The sequence below is a fragment of the Battus philenor genome, unplaced genomic scaffold (genome assembly GCF_028537555.1).
Source record: "Battus philenor isolate CCGP_79_NKW_IND1 unplaced genomic scaffold, ilBatPhil1.0.hap1 SCAF_15, whole genome shotgun sequence".
Taxonomy (NCBI): Eukaryota; Metazoa; Arthropoda; class Insecta; order Lepidoptera; family Papilionidae; genus Battus; species Battus philenor.
Genome location: NW_027181677.1, coordinates 7,835,649 through 7,849,716, shown reverse-complemented (window position 1 = coordinate 7,849,716; position 14,068 = coordinate 7,835,649). Strand labels below are relative to the sequence as shown.

The 14,068-nt window shown below is 33.7% G+C and overlaps 1 protein-coding gene across 1 annotated transcript; it reads right to left on the bottom strand.

Moving 5' to 3' along the window:
* Positions 1 to 8: 8 nt before the first annotated feature.
* Positions 9 to 13,318, bottom strand: brun (trafficking protein particle complex subunit brun). The gene is made up of 17 exons (XM_068761903.1): positions 12,937 to 13,318; positions 12,540 to 12,630; positions 11,792 to 12,022; positions 10,310 to 10,608; positions 9,607 to 9,783; positions 8,460 to 9,095; positions 7,680 to 7,844; positions 7,202 to 7,362; positions 6,731 to 6,968; positions 5,143 to 5,633; positions 4,333 to 4,637; positions 3,456 to 3,537; positions 2,442 to 2,566; positions 1,952 to 2,124; positions 1,194 to 1,391; positions 719 to 926; positions 9 to 295 (listed from the first exon to the last, which is right to left on the bottom strand). Exons 1-17 carry the CDS (start codon positions 13,124 to 13,126, stop codon positions 61 to 63), a joined length of 4,005 nt encoding a protein of 1,334 aa, XP_068618004.1. The 5' UTR covers positions 13,127 to 13,318; the 3' UTR covers positions 9 to 60.
* Between the last annotated feature and the right edge of the window lie 750 nt (positions 13,319 to 14,068).

The window sequence follows — 14,068 nt, the reverse complement described above, 5'->3', positions numbered from 1 at the left end:
CACTACAAATAAAGTGTTTATACATTTTTTTAACAGAAATCTTTCCTCTTGCAGTATTTTTTAATCAGTAACACTTATTGCTACAGGTGGTATAAATCTCCAAACATGGCTGACTTCGGCTGAACATGGTTGAAGTATAGAATGGCTGTCGACATCTTTAATGATGGTTGGTTCTTCTAAAATAGGTTCAGTTGTAGAGCATTGTATATCTATTTTATATTCACCAGGAGTTAAAAAGACTACGGTACATTCATGGAATGCTTTTGCCGTTTCTGTCAGTGTTGATAAAACAACCCTGAAATAAAAATATTTAGTATAGTTTACCGCTTCAGCATATGGGTACTAAATAAATGCATAATATTATAACAATTTAAATAATACATGATTGCACCCCACTTATAAGCCATTAAAAGTTAATTATGTTGTATAACAAAATATTTGGAAAGTATATTTCAATTCTTAAGGGTGTAGCAGTTGTATTTGTAGTGTAACAATTAATAAGTGCAAGGTTTTGGTAACATTTCAAATAACATTAAAGTAATATCAGGTTCTGGTCTTAAGAAGTTGCTATTGCCAATTGACCCATTATCTTAGGTCTTTGTAAGCATTATCAATAGAGCAATTGGATGCTTGGTTTAAAAAAAATTATTATTGATTTTATTACATAATGAATTTAAAAAAAAATATTTTACATAAAATTGTATACTCTCATACTTACTTATTACTTCCGGCAGTGGCTATTCTGTTATCAAGCTTGTAACTAAGCACGCCATTGTTATAGTCTTGGTAAAATTGTACAGATAAACAAAGCTTATGTAGTGGACGGCTAAGGAGATTCTGCACTGCCACGCCTAGAGAAAGACATTCACCTGCGACGCAATTCAATTCTTCTTGTGGTTTGATGCATTGCTTGTTCACACTTACCTCTAAAATAAAAAGTTTGGTAAGATTGGTATAGCTATTATTATAAAACTGTTTTGCACTAAAAACATTCTTTTCCTTGATTTGTAATAATTTACATAAACATTGTATCTTCAGGGAAGAATATATTTTATATTTATCACTAGTTTTTACTCACCAATGGTTACAGAAATATTTCGTTGAGTCAGTATATAGGTGAAAATATCCTATATATAGAATATATTAAGACGTTAAGTAACGTAGAGTAGATTTAAAAATTGATTATCACTCACCCCAATTCAGAGGTGACATTCTAACGATGTCCATCATGGCGTGGGACAGTGTAATTCCTTTTACGGAGGCTATCCCGCTAATGTCAGATTGTAATAGATGCCAGCGGAGAGCAACGTTGCTTGTTATGTGCTCAGAACACATTAATTCTAGACTTGTCGTTGAGGCACCTGTGCTAGTTGATTTCGATTCCATAATTTCTGTAATAATTAAATTATAAGAACAGTTTTTAATAATAAAATAGGTACCGAATAATACACCTGTACCAAATAGAAAATTTGTTATCGATGTTATGAGATACCTTTAGGACATTGGAGAATTTAGGTCCAGCTTTTTTAATCTTTTGACAGCTACGCGGCGCAAAAGCGCTGCGTAATTATGTCTCGAATACCGTGATGCTTTTGCGCTTTATTTTACATTTATTATATTTATTTATTTCAAATTCTTAACTGTACAAGCTAGGATACATTTAAATAGTTTCATAATAATAAACAAAAAAGTACAATGGACGGTCTTTTCACACAAGTCAATCTCTTACAAGACAACCATAACATGAAAAAGTAATATGTATACACCCATAACATATTTTAATTAATGTTTTACCACATCACTGCTTGGAACCATCGAAAGGGAAAAAGTACCAACGGCTAGTTTTATCTTTGCTGTTATAAACTTGTTCATCATTTAATTTAATTATAAGTAGATTATGCCAAAATGTTGTGGAATGGAAATTTTTAATTTTATAAAGATATTAAAATACCTTCGTCATTAGGTTTCGACTGCGAGATGTAGAAAGGGCAACGATCTAGTGGTACCGGTACTCTGCGTGACTCCTTGCTTTCGATCAATATATGCTTGTTGGGGGTGTAGTGAAAGTCCATTTCCTCTGAAGTAAGGTTTGCTACGTCTAGTACTAGGTACAGCTGCGTAGGGCTACAAATATGTTATATATTTGGATAATATTTAATATAATTATAATACCGATTTCAAAATTTTCTTACTAAGTAACAAATAATTAAATGTAATTCTACTATATCACTGAGTTTAATTTACATTTATTCGGATTGAAAATGCAATGAATCATCATTGTCCAAATAGCAATTGAAAATATGGCAATGGGTCATTATGAACTTGACTTTATAATTAGGAACGATTTGAATGGTCCTGGGACGTGGGTTGTCCGGTAAACAATTATGACACAGCATTCATAAAACGGACATTTAATTTATTTATATTTCTATATCACTTACATTTCCGCAGGTAATACGTCCCAGTGCGTTATAGAAATACTAGGTAATAATTCCAAATTAAACTGAAGTGTTGATTGACGACAATGCATCTCTTTGCCTGCTCCACCAGAATACCTTAATACTATCTGTAATTAATTAATATTAATGATTGATTGATATTTATTACACAAGTTGTGTTTGTTACTGATTTCTGAAATATAAATTGTATTACAGCACTCGTCTACATTATTTCATCCGTAGGGGGTCCACAGCTGGACATAGGTTACCCCTATACATTTTTAACAGGACCGTTTGGAAGCCTCCTGCATTTAGCATTTTTCAAAGACCATAACAAGGTCGTTTACCTTGTCGGTGGACGCACTATGTTGCGCTTGACGGTCGGTCCGTCTCTAATTCGTGTAATTTTTACTTTTATTTTATTCTATACTGACTTTGCCAGACGGGATTCATATTAGAAAACGAAGAAATTATTTCATTAGTCAGTCGGTGTCGACGAGCTAATCTGTCGTTTGCATGAAGCAGACGTGTCTCTTGCTCATATCTCGTTTGTCCATTAATCATACGACTTAGTACATATATTTTTGGATTGATTGCTATATAGCCTGTGATTTAGCGTGTCTTGCATTGGTTTATGTTAAATCTGTGATGTTTGTTTTTTTGTCAGATTGTAAGTATATCGGAAAACCCAGCAACAAAGCGATTGGGTCGTCATTTTTCGTCAAACGAGAAGATTAATAAAACATATATTAGTTGTTATTCAAACCTCTTGAAAAAACTAGCCGCATGTAAATGCATCATTACAATTATTTACATTATTTGTAGTAGTTGACGTCTACTAATGTTGGTTATCTCTTTCACTTTCTTAGAAAAGTGCGGTTGAAATATTGCCACATTTAAAATGTCTAGCAAACATTTTTATAGTCTCAAATTTACGTGTCCATATAGACGAGCATAAAATACAGTTATTATCAATCATTTATTACAAAAAGATATGAATCAACGATGAATATATACCTGTGCTTCCACTTGACGTCCCCTTGATGGTGGCATCACTGAGAGTGGTGCTGACCAACTCGTTGTTTGAGAATTCGAAGATCTGAATTTCCAGGAGTAATTTTCATTATTAAAAATAGCCACATGTGATTAGTCTGGTATTTCTTACTGTGTAAGAGGCGTGGTATCATATAGTCTAACAAATGTTGGGTAATGTAGAGACGGTATTGTTTAAGGAACTTGCCAAAACGATTATGGCCTGGACCTGTACCGCGAATATATCCGTGGTGTGACAAATGAAACAAATAGGTAACCACCCATGCTACGGTAAGAATTAACTTATGTTACGGGCCCTGGAGATAATTCAAATATGCATACTATCAGTAGATGTCCATTTTTTGACCGAATCTTCATTACTGTCCAAAAGGCATTTGACGATTTTACGGATTCGTGGCGGCAGGACCCAGAAAGCGCCTTGCCTAAGATTTGTTTTAGGAAAGCGAATCTTGACGACTCCCGAAGGAGCCTCGACTAGGGATTGGGAGATCGCCGACGTACTAGATCGCTTCGGCGGATGCTGTATGGTGTGACTAGGCAGTCTCGTCGATAATATCGGCTTAGCATTTTGACACAGGTGAGGACGAAAGGACCGAATCTCGACTTGGTCGGTTGCTATTGCTCGGCTAATAACACTTCAGATGACCAAAGGTTTTTTTTTTAAATATACTCAGGTAACTTAACGGTTATCGACAAGTTTGCTTAGAATCTTGTCCCTCGGTGTTACCTCTTGACACACTAAGCTAAAAGCCTTTAGGAACGAACGTTATAATACATTGTCGGCCCATTGCCTTTAAAAATATTTTTGTTATGGTATTCTAGGTAAGCTACGTAAACAAACCTGAAACTTCCTGATGTTCTGTTAACCATAAGGCCGCTGCTTAAAGACGTGTGCGGATTCGAACTCTGTGTTGGCAGTGACAACTGGGTATTGGGTATTGGTGACCCAACTCTTGACGGATAGTTAGACATGAGGCTGTTCGGGAATAAGTTATCACCAACTCCCCCAAGATCTAGAAAATCGGCTTCTCCGTAAAGTTTTAACATAATAGTTGCTTCTTGGTTGGGGAGTATTGGCAATAGTGATTGAACTTCATCGTTAGACCACTGAAACACTTTTGGTTGTAGGTGATTGTCCATGTTCGACTGCAAACCATATTCAAAAGTTAGTTAATACACAATGTATATATTGAGGGTGGTCAAACTGCAGCTCGCGAGCCCTATGCGGCTCTTTGAACGATTATTTTAACTCCGATTGGTTGGCGAATTATTTCAATATTTAAATTCATATAGCCTATGACTGCTCCTGGGAAATCGAAACAAATCACTGGCGTGAATAAATAATAGTTATTCCACCATGAAGTTAGCGAAATCCAAACACCGATCATAATTACCTAAGCGGCATCTTAAGTATTATTAGAAGTGTCGCGGGATGTCTCTGGACGCGGACAGCGTAAGACCGGTCATCGCGGAGACCTCAGAGAGAGGCCTATAGCTTGCAATATCCATTCCCTGATAATAATTCCAGTATTATATTTAGGGAATAGATATTCAGATTTATATTCACCATCATGTCAACTGGTCGACAAATTGATGTATGTGAATTTAAATGTAGTATAGGACATATTGACATTATAATAAAATTACCGACCTGAATAGATAAGTCCAAAAATTCTACAGGCACGGCACTGGTATTAGTGATCTTAATCGCGCAGTCTGTACTTTCTCCGTTATACAACGAGACATTAGTAACATTGCCATGATTTTCACTAGACACATTTAAATGTCCAGATAGAGATAGACTGGTTTCTATATTCACTGTTGGTAGACTCGGTATCACTTCAATAGTGTAAGAAGTAGGAAATTTATTTTTAATCGGAATATTCTTCAGACGACAGTTCGACTTAATCCCTAACGTGTGAGTAGAGTAGCCCAGTATTTGCAATTCTCCAGCTTCCTTAGGTGTTCCATGTAGATTGACCGTTGTTGGGGAATCTGGAGGCAATATGATTGTTTCTGGCAGAGACTCGAACACCAAGTCCGAAGTCAAGAGACGCATGTTCGACACCTTTAATTCAAAAGGCAAAGGATTGGTTAGTTTCATTTGCACTTCGCAAATATCGTCTTCTACCCACAAGTATTCTGCAAGAGAAAAACAAATTGTTATATATTTTTATCACGTGTCTGATATGATATCATCTCATATATATGTCTCGACTTCATAATAAAGATAATATTTATTTATTTGACATTGGAATTTTTTATTGATCGTTAACTCATTTTTTTTTAATCTATATTTTAGTTTTGCCTCGAATCTGCTTCGCAAGTTCTTATAGCCGTGGAGCAGGAAGTAACTCCAAAACAACACATGTAATAGTTTAACAACACAAATTTACACATATACACTTTATTAGACATAGCCTAATTGAAATCAAAATAATCAAGCGGTTCTTGCCATTTAAATATTCTTTTATTGAATAATAAGCCTTTACCGTTAATTTACTTTTAATATGCGTTTTGAACTTTGTAAATCGTTGTCCAATAATGTTTTTTTTTTAAATTGTTTCTGTTTATTACAAATAAATAAGAGACTTTTAGTAGCCGTGTCTTTGGTACAGTCAGTTCTTCAACGTGCCTTGTAAATACACTATCGACGACCCATATTTATTAATCTTTTATAATTATTGTAAACAAACAAAATAGTAACATAAATATGTTTTGAGACCACTGTAAGTATGTTGTCCTCTTTAAACCGCTTTCTCAAGGAGATTCGCAGCCCTAAGCAGTAAATATCATTATTTCACCCCCTCCTTCCGTATAATTGTTACCCCATTTATTTACAAGAGGACTGGTTAAAAGCGACTTATGTCTAGCATCGTTCGACGAGCATATGCACCCTGTGGACGGAAATATTACGTTGCTGCTCTGTGGTCTCCACTTCAGATCCTTGAGGCATCCAACATCCAGCGTCTTCTGGTCACCTTAACAAGGTCAACTTTCCACCAAGACTCATTATGTTTGCAGTATTACATATGGAGGTGGTTAATTTAATCAATAATAAATAAATTAACAAGAGGAGTATTTTCCAGAGTTTTAAGCACCCAAGCAAGTAGTTTGAAGTCTCTTTTAGCTTTTCTTTCAAGGTTGCTGACAGCTGCGTTCTTATAGTGTATTGCTATTGTGAGCTTTTATTTAAATAAATACCCAGAAGAAGCGGATTAAGCCCAATGGACACTTACCCATTTTTCCTTCTTCTTTTTTAGATTTCCTTTCTAGACTGCCGAAGTGTATAGGCGTGAATATAAATGGTCCCTGTTGTACTTTGAATTTGACGGAGTGCGGCATTCTAGGCGGTGGCAGAGGTCGTGGGGAGAAACTCAAACACTGCGGTACGTGTGTCAAGTTGGCTGGTGGGATTACTTCTCCCGTCTCAAGTACTAGCGGTACTGGACCACCTTCGCATTGAGCTGATACAGCCTAAAGGCAGAAAATATATCATTACACTATATTTCTTAGACTGAGTAAACATTGTTCTAATATACAGTAAAGTGCAAATGACAAATATTTTGCCACCATGTAAACAAATCCTTATCTCAGTATCATTAACCGATCGTTTTTGCATTCAATTAGCTACATCCGGGCGGTAAAGTATCTTCAGAGCTACTTAGATATTAAAATGAATGCCATGACACAAAAAATATGACTACTACCTGTAGCTGAATAGCCAGATCTCTACGCTCTTGTCTTGATAAATGTGGCCACATAGTTTGTAATAGAAATGTCATATGGCGTGTTGCAAGTGCAGGATGACCCATCCGACGTGCCGCCACAACCAATTCTTGAAGCAATTGGATCTGCAGAGAGGGCCAACCTGAAAACAAACATACATTCTGTCTCACGTCGTCTTGCAAACATTGGTCAAATAATAATTATTTTTTTAATACTCTTCATTGTACACGCTAGAAAATATATACATAGCTGTATAATAGTAATGTAAAAGTACAATAGGAGGATCACACGAAGCATATTCTTCCAGACAACCATAGTATGGAAACAGTAGAGACGATAATGTGTACATATTGATGAAATGAATGCAAACATACAAATATTAAATTCTTTTACAATCTTCGGAACATTTCTTTTATTTTTACGTTACATCCACCAACTTTAGATAAAAACTATACATACCAACTTTGTGCTGGGCTATGTATCCAGGGTCTAAGCTGAGCTTGTGACCGGGGAAGGTATGCAGCATGAGGTAGTAGCATCGTTGCCAGTCCGGATTTGGGTTGTTTGCACTCACTTGCCGCGTCGCAGCTAGTCGCTGGTAGAATGCTGCTTTGCGTAGAAAACCTGAAAACCCCAGAAATAGTCACAGCATAAACAAAAGCCCAAACGTATGTATTATTAAAGCTTAACGTTTGTGTTAGAGGCGTTTCAATGGAGATCATGCCTCTCAAATATGAGTGTCTTTATAGCCCACTTCTAAAATTAAGTTGGTTCCGGTGGGCTCTCTTTAGCTACATTTATACCATATTACCAAAAACTTTTTTTTTCAAATCCCTTGGCATTGGTAAATAACAATAAAATATAAATTTAATGGAGAAATGTGTATGTTGAATGGCAGAATCAAAGTAATGAATGTGTGTCCGTTTTAGAACATGGCGACTTTTGACAGTTCCATGTCAACATGAAGCTCATCATTGCGTACGTAAACTTAGCTTTATCGTGTACCAGCTCGTCGTCGCCACTCGAAAACCTTCGAAGGTCACGGCATAAAATTATTTTTTACAATATAATTAAACACAAAAGTATTGCTGTTTATGATTTTGTATTTAAAATTCCTTGATTCCATTAAACTGCTAATTTAGACACATCTTAGATACAAAATTGTAGCAAAAATTAATCATTAATACTAACATATATACTATATATACTCAATGTTATTAAAATTAAGTTTAAATTTACCAATTTCCTTGTAAATTTCCGCCATTGTATCGAACCTTTGAATCTTCTCCTGTTCACTCAGGGTCAGATTGATATAGTTGACATTCTGAAGAAAGCTGGAAGTTAACAAGCTATTGTTCTGCTCCACAGCTATCCTGGCTGCTTTAAAACAAGCCTCCGTTTCGATGATACCTGCATTTTGATATTTACTGTAATGAATTATGGCTTTAGGGTATTTCTCTGCAATTTCTTCACCGCTAAGTAGGTATTGGTTGTTGATTTGAGACGGCGGTTGTCTAGGTATGGAAGGCAGCTCCATACTAAGGTATGATTTTTGACTTTGATATTCAATGTCACTAGAGGACGCCAAAGATTCGGTGTCAGCGTTATCAGTCTCGGATTGTCTTGATGATGTATCAACACTTTCAGAAGAAGATGGAGTGAGTTCACTAGGTGGGTTCACTGGACTAGATGTTTTAGATGACCTGAGAGGAGATGAAATCTGTTTGTATTTTCTAAATGAATCAGCGCTAGGTTGAAATAACGATAATTGTTTTAGTTTGTTAGGCGAACTTTCTTGAAGACTTGCATTTCTTTGCAAAGGTGTTGTGTTACGCAAGTTTGGATAAAGAAGTATTGCGGAGGCCGCACAATGTCCTGAAAAAGAATTATAATTTAATTATATTATTTTAAAAGTAAAGGTGTGCACAATTTATTATTAAGCTGCAATAGAAGAAAATTTTTTCATCAGGTACAGGTTATTTTAAATTTAAATATAATGTTTAGGAATAAGTTAATTGAAGAGATTTTAAAACTGTTAATGTTTTTGTCGTAATTACATTTAATTTTATTTCTTTCAAAACGCTAAAAAAACTGTTTTTTTTTTAATAGTTTAGGTTCGTTAAAAAATTATGGTTTTGAAAATTTACTTTAATCTATGAATTCAAAGAAGCCTAAACCACCGACAACTTAATATATTCTGGCTTAATGCTATCAACAATTACATTTTAAATTCAGGCGTCATATCAATTATTGTATTTATAGCTCTTCATGAGAAGAAGAGATGTTTTAGTATTAAAGATTATTTTTGTTTCAAAATATATATTATACTGTTATATTTATAAATATTAAGGTTTGGAAAAAATTGATATCTAATTTATGTTCACACCTTCTTTAGCTGCTGCTAACCATAACCAATCGTTGACAGACTTTAATATTTCCGCCGCAGAATGATATAGGCTTAAGCTCTCCACAATAAGGCCCGATTGTAATGTTAAGTCAGCTAAATTTTTGGTGACTCGTCCCATACAGCGCTTCTTATTATTACGCGTCTCCATATCTAAACCTAAAATATAAAAAAATAGTTTTCTCTTGTAAATGGGGGATAATGCGCGTTACATTTTTTTTAAAAAGAAAACTTGTGATCTGAAAGGGTCAAATATAAGAAAAACAATGTTTAGATTAATTTGCTTTAAAGAAATTTTTGAAAATTAATCCACATAAATAGGCCTATAGTCAATCATTATCATTATTGTCCGCTGGTAGACACCCACTGCCACATTGACCAGTCCAGTGCTCCCTGCATATAGCTACTTCTCACTTCTTTGACTATATTGATTTATATGGAGGTATAATTTTATTTTATGAATTGTCTTCGCATTACCATATGTATATGTTTTAGATTCGATGTTTGATACCAAGTGACTTATGAAAATATGGATCACAAAGATATAATATACAGATAATAATTGTTGTCTTAAAACATTCTAAGGATGACATTTATATATTTTAATTCTCTGTAATATTAATGTTATTCATAATAATATTCCCAATTATAGAAACTATAAATAGAAACAATGGTATTATATTACCTACAAAATCCTTTTTCTCAAATGGAGCTAAAAGTAATGATACTTTATCGAGCTTTTCTCGTGATCTCTCCAGCCTTTTTGACTCAACCACCCAAAAAAGAGAATTAATAAGATCAGCAACATTCTGTTCCAAGTCCTGTACAGGTTCATTTTCTCCATAGAACATAGCATGGGTTTTAAAATTTGATGGTGTAGTAAAATTTTCTTCTTGAATTGCATATGAAGCACTTGATGAAGATGACCGAGGAAAACTTTCATTTGATGACAAACTGTCTCCTGGTTCACTTGTTGCAGGGTTTCTGAAATCATTATTATTTTAAATCTACATGCATTTTCAATGTAGATGCTAATCATAAGAAATATATAAAGTAGAACCTAAAAGTTTTGGACATGGCAATAAGCCATTGAAAATAGTAACAGTAGTGATTTTTTTTGATTATTGATTTTCTAACATTTTTTCACTTTCATATTACCATGAGCAATTCTTCTGTAAACAACAGTTCATATTGTTTGACAGCTTGATTTTGTAAGAAAGTAGCACTTTTTGTAAGCCATGTCCTCAAATTTATTACCAACTTTAACTTATTGTTGTTGGAAGAAAAATTAATTTTTCTAATTAATTTTTTGGGTTCTGGCCACTAATTTGTTTAACAGTATCACCCAAATTATGCAAAAAACTGTAAGAGATAGAACTACCCAGAGAATTGCCACAATAACCAGTCTTGCCGCTCACATCCAGAAATCTCCTTGACGTTAATTTATGGGATACACTGCATATGTATACATCAGGGGTGTCAAACTTGCGGCCCCAGATGAACATTTTCGGGGTCAGTTAATATATGAGACATTTTAAAAATAAAAAAGAAATGAGAATGAGAAACAACACGTATAAAATAAACTTTTTGGCCAGTAAAATTTGGTCCCAAAATGAGTAGTGAAGAGAAGATAGTAGCAGAAAAGTAATGGCAAGTATCAGGATGTAAACAATAATTTATCTTTATATATGTTTATTACACTATACTAGTCAAAATAAAATGTTATGCACCCACCTAAAGTTAAGATTGTTTATTTATCCCATTAGATTTTTAGTTTGACACCCTTGGTGTATATCATCATCATGTTACTAATAGACTTCTATCACAAGGCCTAAGCCTCCCCAAAGATTGGAAGATTGTAAATAATAATAAAAAATAATTATTTATTGCGAATTATGCATACAGTAAATTATTGTATGTATGCATCAGTAAATTGAAGCATTAGCAGCCTAGTTGTTAAGACCAAACCTACTATGTTTGGTTAAAGGTAACATATTTTACCTGTCTTCTTGGAGATCTAGGAAATGCTCATGAATAGTGATTAAAATTATATGAAGAGAAGCACATTAATTCAATTTATACTGGAAATTTAAAAGTTTCCAGTATAAATTGAATGAAGGTAAACCTTAACCATGAAAAAACTATAAAGATAATTACACACACTTACTTAACATTTAAATTGTTTTTATCTTTTGATTGTCTATCATCTTCATAAACATTATAAGTATCTGGTTCTTGCTCGGGCTTCTTCAAGTTAGAACCAGGACCAAACATAAAGGCTCTAGAGTCATAAAGTGTGTTAGAGTATTTAACTTTGAGAGACTCATGAACACGGCACACTTCATTCAACTCTATTTGGTTTGTGAATTTACTCAGCGTTATTAATCCAAGTAAACGTCTGAAAAAGATCATACATTATGAAATTCATGTTAATAAAAACTATATTGTACATTAGCATAAAGGGTGTTCTGCCACATGTTACGAGTTAAATCAAATGGTTGTTGTTTAACACTTCCACACTAGCATGTACTACTGATGGCACACACTAAACTGTCTCATCAGTCAGCACATACATCTGCTGGCCCATACTAGCACTGTGTGTTACTAAGCATGAAATTTAAAATATAAAAAACTACACAGTATCTTACAATCAAAATGTCTTGTGAACCAAGTGTTGAATTGCTTTATGGCAGTAGCATAAAATTAATTTAACCAAAGAATATTAATAATAATACTTCATTTTCCCCAATTATTCAAGGGATGTCAAAATAAGTTGTATCATTTATTAATGTTGCAGTAGAGTTATTAACTCCTTTATTTTTAACCACATATGCACAATTTTTAAATTTTGTTAATAATAAATACACTTTAACAAACAAACATGTAAAAAAAACCTTATTAACACATTCTATTACCTATGAGTCTGAAAATCACCCCAGTCATTATTTTCAACAGGGTAGTCTCTAACATATCGAACCCAAATATCACGCACCTGCCCAGTAGAATCTAAAAATTGTAAAAGTGTATTAATTTGAATGTTAAATAGTACAAGAATCAAGAATTTATATATTAGATAATTTTTTATTTGTATAAGCATCAGAATTATTAATAAATTGATTTGTTTTAATGTTTCTGCATATAACAATGTACTATAGTATCCAATGATAGTGAAGCTTAGGTATAAATAAATCAGTGCTGAATAACCATTTAATAAAAAGAAAATTAAATATTAAATAACTGTAGCATTTTTGTGTTTGTAAATTATGTGACAAGTTCACTTATACATTCAAATTGTAATCAATTGGGACATACCAGTAACCTTAATATTATTAACTTTCTGTATTCGCTCCCAGAGCTTATTGAAGTTTTTCAGCACGCCCCCAATTCCTCTAACCAGCACCAAAAGACATGCATGGTGTTGAGCATGTTGCGCATAGTCAGGATGCGACATTACTGACTCTCCAGGCGCGTGAGACAATATATAGCTCACCGATGAGCGCATTGATATCTCATTAGATTAATTGGAAAACGAATTGTTTTTCTCACTTTCTCTTGTACTCTATCGTGCAAATTTATTTACCATATATTACATATGTAAAGTTATGGTGAATTTGACTACATGTCAAGCTTAAATTAAACCATAAGAAATGTTTTGGTAAAAAAATAATGAAAAACTATCTTGTATTACATTACAATAAAATTGTTGACGTTTGTCATTTCGTCGCAAACAATCACAAACAAGGTCTGTCATTTAGTATAGAATTTTTTTTGTCTGCACACAAAAGTTACGTTCAGTGCGCTTGATGTTGCCAGAAAAAAAATAGTAAATTAAAATCTGGCAACAGAAATATATAATTTTATAATTGAGATTTACTGTGCTAAACGCCCTTTGTGGTAAACAGTTAAAATGCACGCATACACATTCTGTATGTGGTCTGAGGAGAGTAAATAATATTAAAAAATAAAAAATTTCCTCAACTCTCTTTACCACCAACAAATTAGTGAACGTTGACGCATGCTAATAAAGTAATATTTATGTAATCTAATAATACTCCTATTCTTATACAAGTTATGTTAGCAACAGGTTATATTTTGCAAGTACTTAAGTATAAAATATAATGTCTGATAAAAGAACAACAAATATAACAGGTCCCTGTCGCTAGTTGGCTGGGATTTTCAGGCGTGTTAAAAAGTGGTTATCATTGACAACGCACATTGGTGGATAGAAAAGTATGGTATAGTATTGATATACGGAAATATCTGAAATTGTTTTAATATCGGGTTAGCATATTTCAGTATTAGCACCTAATTCCTTTGTACAAACAAAATATTTTTAATTTTAACGTGATAACGGAAATCTAGTACATTATTATGTACCAAAGTTAAATTTTTTAATGCTAAATGCGATAAAACTAATGCGTTTTATTTTCGTTATAAAAGCTGT

Bases quoted from the DNA above. Each gene is read 5' to 3' on its own strand.
- brun (XM_068761903.1), bottom strand. From the start codon at position 13,126: ATGCGCTCATCGGTGAGCTATATATTGTCTCACGCGCCTGGAGAGTCA. The intron at 2,567-3,455 runs GTATATATTCAT...AATTAATTACAG, and splicing joins GACGTCAAGTGGAAGCACAG to ATAGTATTAAGGTATTCTGG. The intron at 296-718 runs GTAAGTATGAGA...TTTTTATTTCAG, and splicing joins GCCACTGCCGGAAGTAATAA to GGTTGTTTTATCAACACTGA.